This window comes from Apteryx mantelli, chromosome 6 (assembly GCF_036417845.1).
Source record: "Apteryx mantelli isolate bAptMan1 chromosome 6, bAptMan1.hap1, whole genome shotgun sequence".
Lineage (NCBI taxonomy): Eukaryota > Metazoa > Chordata > Aves > Apterygiformes > Apterygidae > Apteryx > Apteryx mantelli.
Genome location: NC_089983.1, coordinates 32,761,694 through 32,781,777, shown reverse-complemented (window position 1 = coordinate 32,781,777; position 20,084 = coordinate 32,761,694). Strand labels below are relative to the sequence as shown.

At 58.7% G+C, this 20,084-nt stretch overlaps 1 protein-coding gene across 2 annotated transcripts; it reads right to left on the bottom strand.

Annotated features, from left to right (window-relative positions):
- Positions 1-1,444: 1,444 nt before the first annotated feature.
- On the bottom strand, positions 1,445-12,260 carry LOC106499078 (motor neuron and pancreas homeobox protein 1-like). Of its 2 annotated transcripts, none has more exons than XM_013960446.2 (3): positions 11,607-12,260; positions 2,724-2,884; positions 1,445-1,975 (listed from the first exon to the last, which is right to left on the bottom strand). In XM_013960446.2, exons 1-3 carry the CDS (start codon positions 12,040-12,042, stop codon positions 1,658-1,660), a joined length of 915 nt encoding a protein of 304 aa, XP_013815900.2. In that variant the 5' UTR covers positions 12,043-12,260; the 3' UTR covers positions 1,445-1,657. The 2 variants fall into 2 exon arrangements, with proteins under 2 accessions (XP_013815900.2, XP_067154668.1); XM_067298567.1 differs by having other exon boundaries at positions 1,445-1,957; positions 11,607-12,114.
- Between the last annotated feature and the right edge of the window lie 7,824 nt (positions 12,261-20,084).

The window sequence follows — 20,084 nt, the reverse complement described above, 5'->3', positions numbered from 1 at the left end:
ATCTGCCCGTCTGTTCCCACGCTCCTCTCGCCCTCAGCATCCAATTCACGCATCCGTCCTGCTGCCTGAGTAGCGCCCATCTCCTGGCACCCAGCCCCTGCCCCCCCACCGGCAGGGCTCGGGCAGAGCCTGAAGGCAGCCCTGGGGCTCACCCAGCCCTGCAAGGGGTGCCAGACCCGCGCCAAAGCATCCCTGCCCCGTCCCTGGGTGACCGCCTGCCGCGGGGAACCTGCGGCTTCCCCAGGCTGCACCCCAGCTCCTGCCCCACGGACGTCTCCAGGGGCAGTGCCGGCGGGGAGCAGAGCCCCGGGGTGCTGCTGCAGGGTGTCCCCGTGCTGCGGGGGTGCTGGGGAGGCTGGGCATTGCCCAGCTGGGTCCTCTGCCTGGACGGCCAGCTCGGGATCCCCTGCGACAGGCCCAGAAAGCGTGCAGGAGGCAGAGGAGGTCTCCAGGACCTGCTGGGACCCTCCAGCATCCTGATGGCAGGGACAGCCTGTCCCCGAAGGGGAGCAGACCAGGGGATAAGCCAGGGCTTCTGGGGAGGTGGCAGAGGGGTCTGTTGTCATCTTGACAGCAGGGGTCCATGTGAGCCCAGCCAGAGCGAGCAGGGCCCCGAGCGGGTTGTGGCTTGAGCCCAGAAAGGTGCTGAGAGGGGTCGGACAGCCCCATGGGAAAAGGGGGGCTGGCCGCAGCACTGATCCCCCACAAGCACCACCCGAAACCCAGGTGGGCTCCAGCCCCAGCCCAGTGCCAGCCCCTGTTTCGGGGTGATGCCACACTGCTGCACCCGGGCTGACTGCGACACCGCAAAGGGCGGCGCTCGTTGGCCAATTAGCTACCGAGCTCTGCTCTGCAGGCCCGCAGCCTCCGGCCCCGCTCTGTGCTGGCGTGGACAGGCAGTGCTTCCTGCTGCGGGGCAGAGGGGCTGCATAACTGGGAGCAGTGGGCAAAGGCGTGGGTGCTAGGTGTGCCTGGCACCCCACGAGGCTGGGAGCAGGCTGCTGCCCGCTCCCCATCCCCGACCCCCTGCCCATGGCCAGCGCGGCAGCACACAGGGAGGCCCCGCACCCAGAGGGCTGCTGCTCCTCGCTGCCTGCGCCGGCACCATCCTGCCCTGCGAAACGCAGGAGCCACCAGCAATGCAGCAGCTGCAGGAGGAGGCAGGGCAGGGCTGGCACGTGTCCCGCGGGCATCCTCCTTCCTGTCCTGTCATGCCTCCAAGGGGAAAGGTGGCTGGCACCACGTAGGGCTCAGGGTGCCCTGCCCTGGGGACAGTCACATCTGCAGAAAAGGGGCAGCGCATGGTCAAAGCCGGGGTCTGTCCCCTCCAGCTGTGTCGGCACGCTGCCAGCTGTGCAGTCTGCTCTACCCGCCCTGCTCCCTGGGGCATCGTGGTGGCAGGAGGGGGCCAGAGCCTCCCAGCCCCTAAGGAAGAGCACAGGCATCCAGATAACAGCTTTATAGGGGAGGGATGTGGGGACTCCCCCAGATACACACAGAGGAATAATTACGAGTTAAATAGGATCCAAACACACATAAGTTAAAGGGGGGGCAGGAGCCCTGCGGCCTCCCCTGCTCTGCCCGGGCACAGTCCATGTCTGCCAGCAAAGAGGCCCCCGAAGCCTCAGCCCGGCCCCGGCCAGGCTCCAGCCGCCTTTCACAACACAGAGCCGATCTTCCTCTCCGTGGCACCCATCTCGTCCTCCTCCTCTTCCTCGTCCTCCTCGCCGCCCGAGCAGGAGGAGTCCGGGCCATAGCCCAGCTCGGCGGTGCTGCGGTGCAGGAAGCCGGAGCCGGCGCTGCGCCCCACGAACTCGGGGCCTTCGCCTGCCTGTCCCCGGGGCTCGCTGGGCAGCAGCTTCTCGCAGGCTTTGCTGAGCCCTCGCTGCTTCTCGGCCTCCACCTGGGCCACCTGCTCCTTGGCTTTGCGGCTCCGCTTCCACTTCATGCGGCGGTTCTGGAACCAGATTTTCACCTGCCGAAGGAGAGCCCCGGGAGGAGAGCGCCCACAGCATGCTGGCACACGAATGCCCAGCGTGGCCCCATCCCGCAGCAGGGTGGGCATGGGGGAGATGGATTGCTGGCACCCAGGAGGGGCTGCGTTGGACCTCAGCAGCTCATTGCTGTGTTTCAGCAGGTGCACAGAGATTGAGCAGTGGTCCCAAGGGGAGAGCATGTCCCCCCGTCCCCATCCTATCCCCACTCACCACCAGCCTCCCCTGTATCATGGACCCCCACGCAGCTCTCTGTCGCAGGTGGTCCCATGGTGCCAAAGGTGTGTGCAAGGAGGCTGAGGACACCACAAGGAGAGATGTACCCCAAGGGGCTGCTCCCTTTTCCCCTTTTTCCAACCTTGCTGGTGGGGGGGATGAAGAGGACCAGCAACTGCCCAGGATCCCAAAGGACTTGCGTGGGGTCATCAAAAGAGGGACACTAGCTCCACAAAGAGCTCCATCCCACAGTGCAGGGAGGGACAGGAGGGATCTGAAACCCGGTCTGGGGGCATCAAGGAGAGGAGCAGGTTTTCTGGGGTGCTCTTTGCAAGAGAGGAGCAGGTTGATGCCCTGGAAGGGCTGCCAGTGAGGGCACGGGATGAGGGCTGATGGAGTAGAGCCAGGAGGACCAGCGCTGCCCGTGGCCTTGGCACCCCACCGCCCAGCTCAGCCCCCCACCTCCCCGGCAGCCAGCTGGTGCCATCCTCCACCATCCCAGGACCCAAGTACCTGCGTCTCGGTCAGCATCAGTGATGTGGCCACCTCAAAGCGCTTGGGCCTGGACAGGTACTTGTTGAGCTTGAACTGGTTCTCCAGCTCCAGGAGCTGCTGGCTGGTGAAGGCCGTGCGAGGCCGGCGGCATTTCCCCATCAAGCCGGACTGTGGGGTGGCTGCAGGGCAGACAGCGGGCTGGGGTCAGGGAGAGCAGGGCCGGGGGCACAGCCTGCGGGGACCCCTTGCAGCAGGCCCAGGGCGAGGAGGAAGGCGAGTGTCGCCTCCATCGCCTCCCGCCCCAATAATGGCTTTATTGCCCGACTGATACGAACCAGTGAGATACGTTATCAAGCCTCGGTCTGCAACTGGGATCAATCCTGTGACTGAAATTAAACCTCCTTTTATTGCTGGGACGCGCAGGTGGCTGCCCAACTGCCAAGGTCTGCGACGGCAGGAGCAGCAGCGGAGCCCGGCTCAGGGCTGCTATCTTGCCCTCGGCCCTTGAAGGCAGCGCGGCGCTGGATCGGGAGGCAGCACGAACAAAGAAGCCTTTGAGAGTCCAGCGCGGGGTGGCTACCACGCCGTGTTTGATCCCCGCTTATCTCCTCTCCGCTCGCTTTATTGTCCCCCCGGGTTCAGCTTTTCCTGCTTCTCCCAGCACCGCAGCAGCAATCAAACTCAGAGGTTTGCAGCTGGGTGTAAAGTGCAGGAGCGCCACAGGGGCTTTGATGGGAAAAGTCCTTGGCACGTCCCTGCCAAGCCAGCCCACTGGGCCACAGCTGTGGAGGGGGACACGAGCTGTCTGGAAACCCTCACCGGCACCCAGCCTGGCTCATCGGCAGCCACCTCGAGCCTGGGCATCAGCCCAAACCCAAAGCAGGGAATTTCCACCCGACCCGTGTCCAGGAGCTGGATGAGGAAGGGGGGACTGACGTGCCAGAGCATCAGGACAGAGCTGCATGGGGTGAGACAGAGCTTGGCCACTGGCCCTGCTTGGCCGTGCAGGACCAGGGTAGGGCTGTCCATGAGGGAAATGTTTCCAAAGAGCCTCCTGTTTCCCACAGAGCTTTCAGCCAGCTGCCAGCTCCCCTGGTCCATGCAGCATCCTGCTCAGCAGGGTGGGCGAGGGTCGCTCCAGCTCACCCTCTTGGTGGGGCATGGGGCACCATCCGCGTTATCTCCCTCAGATTCCGGCTTTGATCCCGACCTACCCATCTCCTGGAGGTGTCCACTGAGCCCTTCACAAACACAGCAGTGACGCATCATGAAGGAATTTATGAAGGGGACATTAACCGAACGTGATCCAGGTTTGATCCCCGGTACCTGGACACTGGGTGGGAAGGGTCAAACAGGCAGAGCTCAGGCTGGGCTGAGACTCTGCAAACTCCTCATGAGAGCAGGGCTGGACACAGCCCCTCCTGCTCTTACAGCTCACCAACCCACCATGCAAGGAGAGAGCCCATCAGCCATCTGGGACCTGCCTCACACGTATGGCAGCTGCTGCCTTGTTAAATAGAGACCGAACACAGAAACACTGTGCCAACAAATTTAACACACGTACATGCAGAGTGTGCCGACTTGGGGATCTAACATACATGCACATAAAACAGTGCTGCAGGAATGTCAAGGCTAAAACCAAATGAAAGGCTCGAAACATTACTGGGACAAATACAAATGTCGGGTGAAAGATGGCATCAGCTCTGCAGAGCTCAGCTGCTGTCCAGTCTCTGACCAGCCATGGATGATGTTGGAGACCCAGAGCTTAGAGCTGGCTACAGATCCCTTCTCCTGGCCCTTGTAGACCCCCATCTGCCACATCCTGTCTGCACAAATTGTCAGCATATATACGGTGACCAAAAGGACTTGGGAAGTATCCTTTCTGCTAAGAAAAGGAGGTGCTGTGGAGACTGGCTCTCTAGGGGTATTAGTATCCTCAAGGAAGGGAGCAGCCCAAGCTAATGACCCCTCAGTTGGGGGGAAGCCCAGAGATGTGTCAGAAAGCACCAGTGGGAAAATTCATTTGTTTGCCTTCAGCAGGGAGCATAACACAGCGCACCTCAGGCAGTGCCCCACAGGCTGTCGGAGCCAAGGGAGCCCAGCTCCCACCAGCCCATCTCCAATGCTAGAGATGGGAGGGTACATGGGGCACCCAATGCTTCGGTCCCTCCCTGAACCCAGGGCTGCTTTGCACAGGGTGTCCATACCAGGTTGGGGAAAGGTCTCCTTGAGCAGGTCCTCTTTCTGGGCATAGTCTGTAGTAGATGCTTAGGGGAAAGAGAAGGGAACAAGGTGCACCACATCCCAGCACCCCGTAATCAGTGATTTTTCAGAGCTGGAGGTTGTACTGCTGGGGCAGAGGAAACATCCCGTTCCCAGTCTGAATACCGCCCCCCCCCCCCCCCCCCCACCACCAGCAGAGAGTGCAGGGCCCAGCCCTTGGGGAGCACAGAAATGGGCATGTGCCTTCGGAAGCACAGAAATCCTCCAGACGACCCCAAAAGGCTCCTCTGTGCCTCCTCCTGCAAGGCCAAATGTAGCCAGACTATAAACAGATGTGGGAAGAGCGCAGCAGAGCAGGGGCACAGGAATGAGTCTCGACCCCAAGAGCTGGGGGACCTCAGTTTGTCCATACTCAGAGGAGACTGAAAGGCAGTTTGCTTTATTGACAGCCCCTCCAGGGACCCACTCTCCTCCAAGTAAGATGCTGAAGACTCCTTGGTCTAGCAGGGAAAAGCAAAACAGGAAGTGCTGCCCAAAAGCCAGATAAACCAAAATGGGAAGTAGCCCAAATTGCTACCAGTGCAAGGGACTGAGCACTGGAGCAAGGTCCTTCTGTCAGTGCCAGGTTCATCAGCTGTGTCCCCAGTTCAGGCGTGGGGCTCAGTACAGTGGTGCCCATTACAGACCATCACTTCCCTAGAAACCCACACTTCCTCCTGTTCCAGGGCTAGCAAAAATAAAATAAATAAATAAATACCCCCCCCACACACACACACAAAACTAAAATCTCTCTGATGGTGTTATCATGCAGTTCAAGCCACCTCCAGTCCAAAGCCCAACCATGATGTGCCTACACCAGTATGACTGGCCACCAAACCTGCAGCCTCCTCTAAAAATACACCCAGTGCACCACGGCAGCTGCTATTACCCATCACCACTGCTCCTCATGTGGCGTGTCCAGGCTGCAAATGTCTCTGGCCTCAGACCTGCTAGCAGCTTCACTGAAGGGTCCTGGCTCCTTTATGCAGGGAGGGTGCGGGGGAAGAGCGTCTTTGATTTCTGACTGGCAGAGCAGCAAAGAGAGGAGGAAAAAGGGGAGTCTGATGATATGAGACAGTTTCCAGCGCAAAGAGGAAATGATGCCTTGCGGCTGCCGGCAGCTTCACCCTGTCCTGTCAGTGTACTTGGTGGAGTCCTGTCCTCCCCTCTCTGTGGCTGTCCATCACGCAGCACACAGTCAACATCCTCCCAAAAGACACAGAGGGAGAATGCCCCAAGGACTCACCTCCCACTGTCTTGTGCCAGCCAAGTTATGAACCCATCTCCACCACAACCAACGTCCCAAAACAAAGAACAACCTTTCAGGAAGGGTCTTCCCTTTTCCAATTCCCACCAGGAGACCAACGACTGCCTCAGCATCACAGCTTTGCTTGAGAAATGACTTCCTATCTGCCCAGCCATCTCCTCCAGTGCCACATTTGAGATCAGAACTGTTGTCTGATATCCCTTCAGCCTGGCAGAGCTTGGACCTTCTGATGGGTGCCCAGCATTTGGCTGCAATATCAGTAAATAAATTGATTGGCCTGGAGCCGGGAATCCCCTCCGAGTTTGAGGCCAGGAGCGCTACAAGACAGCTGCTTCCCAGATAATTAGATAAAGCTTATAAGCAATTATTGGTTTATTTGATACAGTTCCGTCTACTTGATAACGAGGCTAATCCATGGGTTGATATTAACCCACTTGGTTTTAATTTGGTTTGCTTAGCCATAGTTCACTTAACTTTGTGGGCTGGCAGATAAAGGAGAGGAAATTAGCACCCTGTCTGCACCAGAGGTGTCTCCCCAGATGTCAGGACTGGGAGGAAGGGAGAGGGTATCACCAACACTCGGGCCATTACAAGGCCTTTCTTGGCCTGCTGGCAGCTGTGACCATTCTCCATGTGGGCTAGTGCATGTAAGGCACTTCCCACCTCTGGTAACCTCTTGGTTGCTCCACCATTGGCTCCTGATTGCTCTTTGCCAGTCGGTTTCCAGCTTCCTGGTGATGCCAGACCACTGCACACATAGTGAGCCCAGGAAGGCATCAGCCAGGGGCAGTCCCCAGCAGCTCAGGGGGAGCAGACCTGGTGGGTGATCGCTCCCCGTGCTCCCTCCCTTGGTCTCTGCAACCCAGCTTCGCTGACAGGAAGCCAAGTTCATTTTTTAAGCAGGACAACACGATACTCAGCTTGGCTGCCTTAGAAATGCCTGGAGCTGTTCTGCCTACATTGCACATCTTGCAGAGCCAAGCCTGCAGCCTGTGGGAGAACAGGAACACGTTTGATATGACTTATGCCCAACGGAGCTGCACCACCCAACAGCCTGTCATCCTCACCCAGCACAACCCATCAGCAAACTCACCACCATGGAGTGGCAGGGTCCAGCTTGGGCTCACATCCCTGGGGCCTTGTTGGTCTGAGTAACTCTTTCCTTTCAAGCAATATCCAAAGGCCATCTCCAGAGTCACATCCCCACCACTGCACACATTGTAGAGCTCCTGGCCTCAGTAGACAAGATGCCTGATGTGGGGGGGATGCCCACAGAAGTGCTGCCCAACTCCCTCAAGCCAAGAGCAGGCACCTCTCTAATCTCCATCAAGTTGATGAGCAGGCAATGCATACAAGCAGCGTCCCAGGGAGACAGCTGGGCACCAGGTCCCCAGCGGGGAACGATTCACACCTTCCCGCATCCCCCACTCTGCATCTGTATCTTACCACTCTCCACTTCTACAAATCTTGGACATGGTAGGTCTCTGTGCTTGGCTCCCACCACCACACTGCATTTCTACACCGCTAGCCAGGGCAAATAAATCACAACTCACAGAAGCACCGAGACATACAGCACCCCAGTGCCAAGTGCTCCCCACACACAGCTCAGGAAGGCAGACACATGCTCACAGCAGGCCTGCAGCGCTAGGATGCAAATACAGCTTGGGAGCGGAGGAGCCCTGGGTGGGCTTTGCCCCCCCACCAGCTGCAGTGAGGCAATGCTTGCTTCGGCACACTGGCCTTGCGCCCGGCCCTTTCGCTCTGCATTGCAGCAGATGCACAGAGGCCCTTGCTGCAGCTCAGTTAAGCAGGAAAGGACAGTATCTGCTTATGCTGCAGCGGTAGCACTTGAATAACCCCCAAACCCAGGCCAGGTTTGTAAGGATAACTACTGCCTCCCACCACAAGCATACAAAGGCAAGAACAGGGCAAGTGTGTGCAACACATCCCCTCAGAGCTCACTGTTTCAGTTCAGGGGGTGTCCTCCTTCCTCATCCTGACTGTCCCCAGGAGAGCAAACAAACCATGCCTGCAAAACATCTCTACACATGCAGCTGAAAAAAATGTTCAGGATTTTGTCCTGGTGCCTCCCATGAATAAACCACAAGGATGACCTCCCTCTGGGTTGCCCCAGAACATGTCCTAGGAGGAAATCATGGGCTTCCAGATGTGTCTCTCCCAGATATCTACCTACTGCTATCCAGAGAGCTAACAGGACCAGCACACAGCAGTATGGAAACTTGTGCTCAGTCACCCTGGACACCTCAGCCAGGCAGGGTCATCCACCTGAGCTGGGCAATGGGACAGGGCAGCCAGGAACTACAGGCAGCCTAAGGGCCCCTATGCCAACAACGAGATGCTCCTGCCCAGCCCACCACCCTCTTTTCAGAAAGCAGGAAGGGTCATGCAAGTAGTGTGCCCTAGGCAGGACACAGACGCCCCTTCCTGTAGGGACAGCTGTATCCACACTGCTGTCCCCATCCCCATGTGCTGGCCAGCACAGTGGGGAAACATGAGCCCAGACACAGCCAGAACTTGCAACTAGGCCCAGTCCCAGTGACTATGGGGGCTGGGCAAGCTGGAAAGAGACCTGCATTTGAAGTCTGCTGCAAGCCCACAACAGACAGGGCTGGGGCACAGCTGAGAACCCAAATGATCCTGACTGAGAGACAGAAACAAGGGTCTGAAGAGAAACAAGCTGGGATTGAACAAGGACCAGGGTCTACATGTCAGCAATGTCTGTAATGGGACAGAAGGACGAGAGGGGCAGGAGCCCTAGGAGAATGGACACAGAGAGGAGAGCAGACCTGAAGCCAAGTGAGAGCCCCCCCAGGTCAGAAGCAATATCCATGTGGAGGATTCAGGCAGGGGAGCAGCTGCAAACCCACAACTCATCATCCTTCTGCTCCAGCAAGGCCTCGGCTGGAGCTCTGTGTCTAGCATCGGTCTCTGTGCTTCGGGGGGGGGGGGGGATCACTTTTAAGGAGTTTGGAAGAAAGCCTTGAAAGCATTCAGGGTGGAAACCCAACTTGGAGGAGTAGCTGGGCTGCGGGGAAGGCTGGTAAGGAGCTGCAGACCCTCAGTGTGTGCAGGCCAGGCAGGAAGACCAGAGAAAGATTTGCTGTGTTCAGGGTGAGAAATCTTGGGAACAAACTGTAGCAAGAAAAGCCTCTAGTAAGAAACCACTGAAGTATTAAAATGGACAGCCCAGGGAAACACAATTCTCCCCAGCAAAGGAGTCTCCAGAACTGTGAGCAAACACCTTTTGGGGAGAATCTGGGTTGGGGCAATGGAGTGGGTGACTGTGATTTATAAATCTACAGTTTTGGCAGCTTCTGCTCTCTCTTGTAACGTCTCCATGTCTCCTTAGCTCTGCATGGATGCAGTCCACCAATACTTGGTTCAGAGACTGTTTTTTCTCCCTGAGCTGTCCCAGGAGCCCAGCTCATTGTTACTCAATGCTTTCCACAAGACTCGCAGGCACATTGTTCCCATGCATCCTGGAACAGCTAAAATACTCCCTCCACAGATCATTCTCATGCCCATGATTTAGGATCCATCTCCTTGTAGCAGGGTTTTGGAGACAAGCACTGGAGCTGATCCTGCTCTTGGGAGGGATGGGGCTGTTGAAGCACAAACATCCCTACCTTATTCCGGCCAGAAGTTAAGCTCAGAGCATGGGGCAGTTGCAGCGGTGTGATCCCACCCTGGTGAAACGCACCCCAGCACAAAGCCACCGGATGCTGAGACACCCCGACAGACCTAGACCCTGCAAGGACAGTGAGGCCTTGACTCCCCTCTGCAGAGGGGCAGGAGGGCATTTTGCCACCCAGAAGAGAGGCTTTTTTTTTTTTCCTGCTCTCAGTGACCCACTTGCAGGGTGCAAACAGAGCCCCTCAGCACTGGAAGCATATTCTGCACCCCTAGGCACCACCAGTATTTCACAGCCGGATCTATCCTGCAGCCCGGGGGAAAGCCAGGGAAAAGGGAAAGTCTAGATAAGGGAACAGACCCTTTTTCTTCAACCTACCCAGGTGTAATTTGAGGAAGGAGCAACGAATCAGATGTTTCATGTTAACTCTCCATTTTTGCACTATTATTCTTCTGGCCAGTTTATTAATTAACCACCTTATCCAGCCATATTTTTTGTAAATGGGCTCCCAGGTAATTAGGACACTAAACTCGGCTAATAAATCCGGACTCTCCACCAGCAGCTTATTAACACACCACGCTCATTTTAGCACCCATCTTTGCGATGACTAGATCTCCATTCACTCCAGTCCCAGCCAAGCACAGGGCAGGGTCCTCCAGGGGAGCCAGCGACGGGTGCTCTGCTCTGCCGGGGACCATGGGGGGAGTGGGACAACAGCCTGCACCACTGATGTGCCTGGAGCTAGTCCTTGTGCTGTCCGTGCCCTGCAGTGCAGGATCCGGTCCCTGCCCATCGCTCTGGTGCTATTCCCTGAGCAGTGTGCGCTGTGCGGGGCCCCCGGGCAGGGTCTGGGCTCCAGCCCGGGGCGACTCGGCGGCACTAGCCGCACGGAGCCGGGCCCGATGGGCTCCTCGCACCCCACGAGCCGAGCAGCCGGGACCCCCAGCCCGGAACCGGCCGCGCGTCCCTCCCTCCCTCCCTGCCCGTCCCCGCCGGGGGGAGCCGGCCCGGTTCGTTCCCAATCGCACCGAGCGGGTTTTATTCGTTTCCCGGCGCCGGCTCCGCTGGCCGCCTCTTTATTTTCGTTTTCTTCCCGCACCGGCGGAGTCCAACGAGCCCGGAGAGGCGGCCCGGCGGCGGGGTCCCGGCAGCGCGGCGCGGCTCGGCCCGGCCCCTGCGCCCCTTCAGGGAGCGGCTCTGCTCTCCCGGGACCGGGAAGGGAAGTGCCCCTCGGTGCGGTCCTGCAGCATCCTCCGGCCCCGGGCCGGCGGAGGATGGGGGGGACCGTGGGACCTTCGCCTTGCGGCTCGGGTTCCCGGGCTCCCTGCAGCCCATGGAGGCTCCCGGGTCGGGAATCTGCCCCCTCGGGAATCGCCGCGGGACGGCCGAGCCTCGGAGAAGGGGGACGGGGTGTGCAGCCCTCTGGGACCTCGACGCCAAGTCCGAGCAGGGAGCGGGCCGGGGCGCAGCGAGCCCCGCACTGGGGCCAGCCCCGAGGACTCACCGCCACCTCCCCGACCCCGACGGCCGCGGTGCCGCGAAGGGGCGGCCTCGGGGCGCCTCAGCCCCCAGCTCCAGCCCCGAGGGGACCCCCGCCCCGAGAGCGCAAGAGCCGGCCGGCGGCCACGAGGGGCAGAGCCCTCGGGCGCTGGGGGTGGCAAGGAGGCGAGTGCTGCGTCCCGCCCGACGGGACGGACGGTCCCGCTCCCGGGTCACTCACCGTGGAAGTCGGAGAGCCTCGGCACCAGCATCCCGGCTCGGATCCAGTGCTCCAGCGGGAAAGAGCCGGCCACGGCCGCCTTCAGGTGCTCCGAGCCGGGCGGCGGCAGATGGGGGAAGCCGGTGTAGGCGAAAGCGGGGTGCTGGCTCCCCAGGGCCGGGAGCGGGTACACGGTGGGCGGGTAGAGGGCCGGCAGGGAGCTGAGTCCGGGGCCGGGCAGGTGCAACAAGCCGGGCTTGGGGACGAAGCCGGCCGGGGCCAGCGGCGCGGCTCCCCGCGGCGCCCGCGGAGAGGGGGTGTCGGAGCGCCCGGCGGGGCCGGGGCTCCCCGAGGGGCTCCCGGGGCTCAGCCCCGGCGGGGAGGCGCTCCGCGCCGGCTCTTCAGCCAGGAGCGCCTCGATGCGGAAGTTTTGGGACTTCTCCATGGGCTTGTGCATGGCCCGGCCCCGCGCGGAGCCGCCGGGGCCCCCCGGCGCGGCACGGCACGGCGCGGCTCGCCCCGCCGCTCCCCTGCCAGGGCAGAGCCCGGCCGGGCAGCCCCGGGCCAGCCCCGCCGCCGGCACCGGCTCCCGCACCGGTGGGCATCCACTCGCGGGGCCCCGCCGCGCACTCCGCGGGGCTGCCCTCGGGGGCAGCCCTCCTCTCCGCTCCTCCTCTCGGGCACTCGCTCGCCCGCCGCCTCCGGGGGGGTTTTAAACCCCCCTCCACCTGCCCCAGCTCCCCATTGGCTCCGCGCCGGCCCCCCGCCCCGCCGCCCCGGCCTGCCTCCCCGCGGGCCCCGGGCTGGGCTCCCTGCCGGCCTCCCTCCTCCGGCTTCCTCATCCCCCCAGCCGCAGCGGCGAGGGACACAGCGGGGTCCCACCCGGCCGGTTCTGCCCCTTCCCCAGGCTTTCAACCCGGCCCAGCCCTGGCCTGCACCCAAGGGGTCCTCCCAGGGTACAGGACTCACTGACCACGGCACCGAGCCCACCGTCCTGATCCCCAGGCAGTCTTGCTTTCGTTGGAGACTCAGTGGGGAAGCAGTTCCATGGCCACACTGACTGGAGGGGATATGGATCTGCACAGGCAGGGAGAGACTGGAGGGACTTGAGTGAATATATATGAAGCCCTGATAAGCTCCGTCGCTGCCCTGGCTCTACAAAGTCCCCCAGCACTTCGGGGCAGACCACCTGGCTGGGAAGGCAGCAAGAGGCGCTTGCTTGCCTACTGGCTCCTCTGCACCCCCATGCACTGGGGAGCCCCATCCAGGGCCAGTCACTCTGTTCCCCATTACACCCCTCCACACTGGGGGGAATCAGCAAACCAGAGCCAGGTGCACATGGGGACCATCTTCCTGCATCACCCATGTCTGTCCAAGATGCCAACAGAGCAGACACCTGCCAGGAGGTTTTCATGTGTCTGGTCTGAACTTTTCTGGACAAGACGTAGCTTGGAAAGCATCAAGAGGACAGGGCAGATAGGAAAGCCTTCACTGATCTGGGAGATGTAAGTGAACAGGAGCGGAGCTGGCCCCAGCCCCCTGGCACTGGCCCTCAGAGAGAAGCAGAGCATGCACACAGGAGCATGCCTCTGGTCTCCAGCACAGGGGGTCTGCATCTGTCAGTCTCTAGGTCCCACCTTTTTGTGTTATCCTAACGCAATGAGACAAGCCTCTGCTTGTTCATGTCTGAGGATGGGTCCTGCTCTTTGGAAGGCAAGCAAGGCAGCTACTGTTGTCCTGTTTAAATATTATAATGGCTAGAGGGATCTCCCATCTCTGTGTTTCTTCCCCCTTCCCCATTTACAACACTGCTCAGTCCCCTGAGGCTTTAGAGCAAGGGACAGGTCCATCCCTCAGTGTCTTGCCTCCCACAGAGGCTGCAAGCAGTCACCCAAGGAGGAGGAAGGCAGGAGTGTATGGTGATACTGAAAGTGGAGCCAGGTAACCCTTTCGCTCCCATTACCCTGTGCCTGCCTCTAGATCCTCTCTCCACCATCAGGAGAGAGGAGTAAAGAAGTCCCCAAGTGTCCCCAGTCCTGCCCCCTCAGTGCTCCTGGGACACAAGCCCTTGTCCTTGCCAAGCAGAAGGACTCTAAGCCCTCTCCCTCCCCTGGAGTAGCCAGCTGTGCCAAGGGAGGGGCAGGACAGGAATCGGTGGGGGAAACAGGGCAGTCTGGCTCCCCAGCACAGGAAAGAACTGCAACAGGTATTCTGGGAACAGAGGGAAAAAGAGAGACAGGACAGCCCTATCCCTGCAGGTGAGCAGCCTGCAATGGTGACAGCAGCAAGGGAGGAGCCACCCATTCCTTGTCATGGTCCCCAGGACTGGCTCCAAGGATTGCAACGGCTTATTAGCTTTATACAGGGGACATCTCTGTTGTGCCCCAGGTATCAAGGTAAGTCAACACCATGTTGCCTAATGTGGGGTGGAGGACAGGCAGCTGGCCAGCCAGGAGGGTCAGGGTAACTGCTGCCAAGTCCAGGGCCTGAGCAAGTGGCATTAGTGGCTGTCCTGACAGCAGCTCAGGCAGTGGGAGCAGACCCTGAGAGGGACATGTCTGAAGGGAAAGAAGAGCTCAAGCAATAATGCACAGTGAAATGAAAGTGTACCCTGAAAAACATTCCCCTGGTGTCCATTTTCCAGTGCTTTTTATCCCCCCTCCTCCCCCAGCCACACACACTTCCCCCCTCCCTCTTTTTCCTGCTTTTTGCCCCTATTTGTGCTTGCTATTTTTGAAGTTAAATCCACGCCACCTCATGTTTTCAGAGTGAGAGCAAAGGCACAGCTCTGGCCCCTGCATGTGTTGCAGGCACACAATAGAACCTGCCCCTGGCTGCTGTGCACATCTGGCCACAGTGCACATCTGGTGACATGTCAAAGCCCCACCAGCCATAGAGCATGTGGTGGCCAAAGGGACCAGTCCCATGTGCTCATATCAAGACTTCCCACACTGGGTGCAAGGATGTAGCAGGAACTTTCCCAGCTTGTTGTGGTCTCAATGTTTTTTTTTTGTTTGTTTTGTTTTTTTTGGGGGGGGGGGGGGGAACAGATTTTAGTTACTTTGTAGGTGTCCTGCTCTCAGGGTCTGGGCTGTAAGAGACTCACTGCACTGGGTCACATCCTTGGTCTCTTCAGGGAAGTCCCCTGCATTACCCCAGGTGGCTCTCCAAAGAGAAGCAATTTCTTCAGGGATCAACAGCCCAGGATGACCCAGCCCGTCCAGTCCCATTCACCTTGGCCGCTGATCCCATGGAAAAGCAAGTGCAAGAAGCCAAGCTACTGCCATTGCACTGCATAGGTGAGAAACAGTTCTTTGCAGACAGTAGCCATAAAATCTGGTTGGAAACATCCCAATAAAGACACCTGGGAACAGCATGGCATAGCTCCAGCCTAGAAGCAGACAACCTCCTCCAGGTTGGCAGAGATGAGCATTGCCCATGCTAACACATCCCAAATGAGGTCCATGGGACCCCAGCAAAAGGGAGCCCCCTCTTCCAGGTGAGTCAAACCTAGATCCCAGGGCCTGTGGGGAGAGTTGCCCAGGGGTGGAGGGGCCAGCGCACAGCCCACACCAAGCAGGGAGGAGAGCCAGAGCCCCAGGCCTGCACACAGGCGAGCCGCACCAGGCAGAAGGGGCGGGATGCAGGCAGTGATAGATGCCAGGGTGCTGATGAGTTCACAGTCTTCGGGGTCATTAATCAGATCAGAGTTGGATTAAGGTGTCCGAGGTCTGATTAGCTTCATTTCCCGCCTCAGGAAGGAGGAAACTTGCTTCCCCATCCATCAGCCCCACTGCTGACAGCTCACCTGGTTGCTAACTAGATCAGAGGACTGTAACAAGTGAGTGCAGTTGTGGCCTGGCCCCTCACCTCTGCCCAGGGCCCTCCCTCTACAGGAGGGTTTTCACACAGGATCTGAGGCAATCCTGAGCATCATCCACAGGCAGCAGATGCCAGGATATCAGCTAGAGAGACAACTCATTCCCATGGCCTGGTGGTACAGGGCACTCTGCAGATGAGAGAGCAAAAGCCTCCTGCCCCAGAAAATGACTCCAGTTCAGAAGATGGAGCTTGAGGGATGATATTCTCAGCCAAAACCATATTGCCAACAGTCCTGGCTCCTAATCCACGCACAGCTCACCATGTGCTGTTACTGCAGGGCCTCTTCTGCTTACTCAGTTGTATCAGACCCCCACCAAGGGGGCAAGCTCTGTGAAAAAGGCAGCAGACACTGCCTTGCTGCTGTAGAAGATCTTGGGCACAGCCAGGTCAGACCTCTTGAGCTGGATTCAGGGCTACATGCACCAGCTCTAAAGCCCTGAACAAGACAGGGTGCTTCTCCCACCTTCAGATTTCCTGCTGGTCAAGCCCACCCCACTAGCACCTGCAGCTCCACTTCATCTGACCCCTGCCTGAGGCACCCCATATTCGTGGGGAACAACTTGGCCCTAAAGGTGCTTCTACTCTTAAACACCTCATCTACTCTCATCCAGGAAGCACAGCCCAGCTCACATTGCCAGGGAGGTGTGCACTGCCCAGGCAGCAGCGAGGTTTCTCAGCTCCATTGCCCCTCGGCAAGAGCTGTGCCCACAACACACCTCGTGCAATGGATAGCGCCAGGAATATTCACACAGTCCACTGCTTCCTGGGACTGGTTCATTTGCCAGATATTTTGTCAGGGATTTTCTAGAGGTGCTTGATGTTTAAAAAACACCTCATCTGGACATTCACAGCCCTTCCTTCTTTCAGCCACCTAAAACCACCAGTCACAGTAGCACTTAGTGCCCAGCTACATAAGTAGAGCTCTCCTTTTGCAGTGTTCATAGCCCCACATGAATTTTCTCCATGCAACTTCCAGCCACATGAGGCCAAGCAGCAGGAAAAAAACTAGAAGAACAAACACCTACATGGCCCCCAAGGACACCCAGGAGCACCCAGTCTCAGTGCACATAAATCTGTAGAAACCCACAATACTATATCCAGCAGTTCTCATACTTTGCCAGATCTAACCTGCCACCCACAGTGCCTTGGCTCCAGCAATGAGCCATGGGGGTCACAGGTAGTATTTGGGGGCACAGTTCAGTTTTACAGCCCTGCCATTTCCTCAGTGTCACCTTGGGCAGCAACGTAACATCCCTCAGCAAATCCAACTGCCCCAAGATCAAAGCCAAGGGTGCCGAGGAAAATCCACGCTCTGATTAAAAGTTGCCAACCGGGACCAGACTTTCGCTTTCCCAGGATCAAGTCCTTATCCCAGACATCATCACTGTGTGAGGACACAACACATGCTGGGGCTGTGTCTTGATTTCCAGCTAACGTGTTGCTTGGCTATGTCTAGACGTAAGATTTAGCATCAGGCCCTTCTGGTGGGGCAGGGTCATCTCTTGACTACAGTCAATGGAAGTTGCCTTTAAGACAGGGGGGTTATACAGGGATCAGTCCCAGAAAGGTGGCAGGCACCCAGATTTCTGGCCTCTTGTTCCTGGCAAAACTCAAGCTTTTAAGGCTTGCAGTAGCTCCCCACAATGCCACCATCCCAGGACAGCAGTACACACTTGCGAAGGTAACAGCCCCCAAAGCCTCCCACCTTTGGGAATTATTTCCTTGTCAAAGGTCTAGGGAGAAATCCCTGTTTTTAAACTCTCTACCAGGGAGCAGCAGTGGCAGACCTGACTGCTCTGTCCCTTCTGCCAAAGGTCATCTTGCAGCACCCAACTTGTAACTCCCAAACCACCCAAAAAGGCTGCAGGCTCCAGATGGAGAAATACGGCTGGGAAGCACAACCTGCACTGGAGGTATGAGCCATAACCGTGCCTGCAGGTGTTTTCCCAGCCATACTCCCATGCAGGGGGTCATAGAAGTGCCCCACTGCCATCTGCGCTTCGCAGCCCCTGGCCCAGAGCAGGCTGCACCCCTGCTGCAAAGCACTGGGTGTAAAAGCACCCTGGACCTGCCACGTACAAGGTGCCCCAGGCTTTGTGGGAGCTGTACTTACAGCCCCTCAGCAGGATGCTGCCCTTCCCTTACCCCTCGCAGCAGGGCCACCCGCTATCTTTGGAGTCTGGGAAGCCACAGGAGGCTGGTGGGGAAGGTAAATAAACTGCCAGCCCTGTGGTGATTTGTGACTAAATGAACTGTTGAGAAGTCACCTGTGAGCAGCCCAGGCCCCGTTGACCAACCAGATAATGGCTCTTAATCAGCTCTGCAACGGTGGGAGCTGGACCCAGCTTGTGTCATTCCTGGCACAGCCCAGCTCCGGGGTCCCAGGCTGCGTGGCTGCCGTTCCCTCTGCAGAAACACCGATAGAGGCGGCACCTTACCTAGCTGGCCTTCACGCCTCCCTCTCCAAGCACCTGGTACCTGTCCCAAGCGAAGGGGTTAACAGGCAAAGCAAACACCACACAGTCCCTCTTAGGCAGGCCTCCTGCAGGGATTTCTGAGCAGCTGTTTATTTAGCCAAGCAATTCCTCAAATAAGCAGCCCCATCTCTAATGGGACATGGCGTGCTAACAGCTACGATCCTGGAGCAGGGAAGGGATGGCAAACCAGCACAGGAAGGCCTGGAGGGCAGGGAGGGTGCCCACCCAGACCAGAAACAGAGCAGCGCTGAAGCATCGCACCTGATCCTGCCCAGCAGACAGACATTGCAAAGGGCTGTGGCACCTGTGTCCTGCAGGGCCAGGCCCGTGCAGTGACCAGGGACAGGCAGGGGGCCCACAGGACTCCCCTCTGTCAGCAGCTGTTGGCTTGCAGGGCTGGTTTGGGGTCCCGGGGTGCAGTGACACACTGCGGAGGCACTTGGGCTTGGGGGAGAGCTGGCTGGCACCTGTGTAAAGGCAGGACTTGGAGAGACAGGGAAATGCAGACAGCTCAGATGCATTTCTTGCAAGGACCCAGCATCTGGCTGCTCCAGTTCCATCCCCATTAGCCCTTGACCCCTTTCCTCTTAGGTCCAGAGACACTATGAGCCCACAGCACCCATCCACAGGTCATCTCCAGCCTGGTGCCCCAAATAAGCTCTGGCAGGACCTGGGCTCAGCCTCACTCTCCATCCTAGCTCCAGGCATTGGCTCTTTTGGGAAGAGGCTGAACAACCAGCACCTCTGGTAGCCCAGCATCATTTAAGAAACCTGGGGAGTGGCTGAACTCAAAGAGCATCAGGGAGCATCCTCCTTTTACCCTCCTGTTCCTTGGGCCCCTGCCCCAGCACAGTGCCCCAGTACACTCTGCCCAGTGCCACAGCCCTGGCACTGCCAGGCTCTCCTACCCCACTGCACCCGGTACCCCCATCACTGGGCACACTGGAGGACTCCTTCCCCTGATTTTTCACACCAACTCCAGGATCCTCTTATTTTGTTTTGTTGGGTCTTATACCAAGGCTGTTGCCTCCAGGGCCAGGACCCAGGGCTGGGCTCTGGGGCAGTGCAGAGAGGTGCAGGGTGACTGCCCCCCCCCTTAGCATAGCCTCACCTCTTCCCTGTTAATGGACTTTCCATGGAGTCGGCTCCTAACCTGCTCCCAGGGTGACCGGATAAATCAGCTGCTCCTCCCAGGACCTTGGGCTCTAATTAATGTCAGCTCATTAACGAGATAACAGCCATTTATTACCTTGTCTCCCTGGCTGCTGATTAACCCTTTCCCAAGGTGGGGGCAGGGGGCAGAGATGGTGTGGGTCAGGGATGGCAGGGAGCTGGTGATATTTCTGCGGTGAGACCTGGGGGGCACCTCAACAAGGGGGGACAGTCAGACAGGACCTCTCTCAGGACTGCAGAAGGGGCTAAGGGAGGGGTGGATGGGAGAAGGGGGGGTCAGGACACCTGGGCTCTCTTCCTAGCAGTGGGAGGGACTCAATGGACTGAAGCCTTGAAGGAGCTGCCGGGACACCTGGGTTCTCCCCTTGGTTATCACCATGGCTTCCAGCCCGTCCCTGTGCCTCAGTGTCCCCAAGCAGCCCTACCTCAGCCCCCTGGGAAGAGTGGGTCTGAGCCCCTGGGCTCACATGAGACCCTCCAGGCAGCCCTGGCCCTCTGCCTCTTTTTTAAGGGGCTGCCCCCCACAGTCCTGCAGCCTGGCCAGGGAGGTCACGGAGGTGCTGGTCCAGCCAGGCTCACTGGAAACCATCAGCATGTCCTTGGTGCAGTGGAAAGGAAGGAGCCAGAGGGTCCCCAGAGGAGGGACATTAATCAGCTGAGTGCCAGGCCCTCATTTGCCCATCCAGGCACCCGGACGACAAAGACACCCCCAAAGCTAACCAGCAGTGCTCTCTGCCCCTTGCCCTTCGGCGGGCTGCGCGCCCAACCGGGTACACCTCACTAAGCTGGCGGGCTGCGAGGCTCTGCACATCCCACGTCCTGGGGGACAAGGACAGGACAGTGCTGGGACAGAGATCAAGAAAGGCATTAGGTTTTCCCCCACCCAGCACCAGGGCACAGTGGGCCTGCACAGGACTGGGAAGGGCTGTGGATACGGGTGATATGGGGCGCTGGCATCTATAGAGGC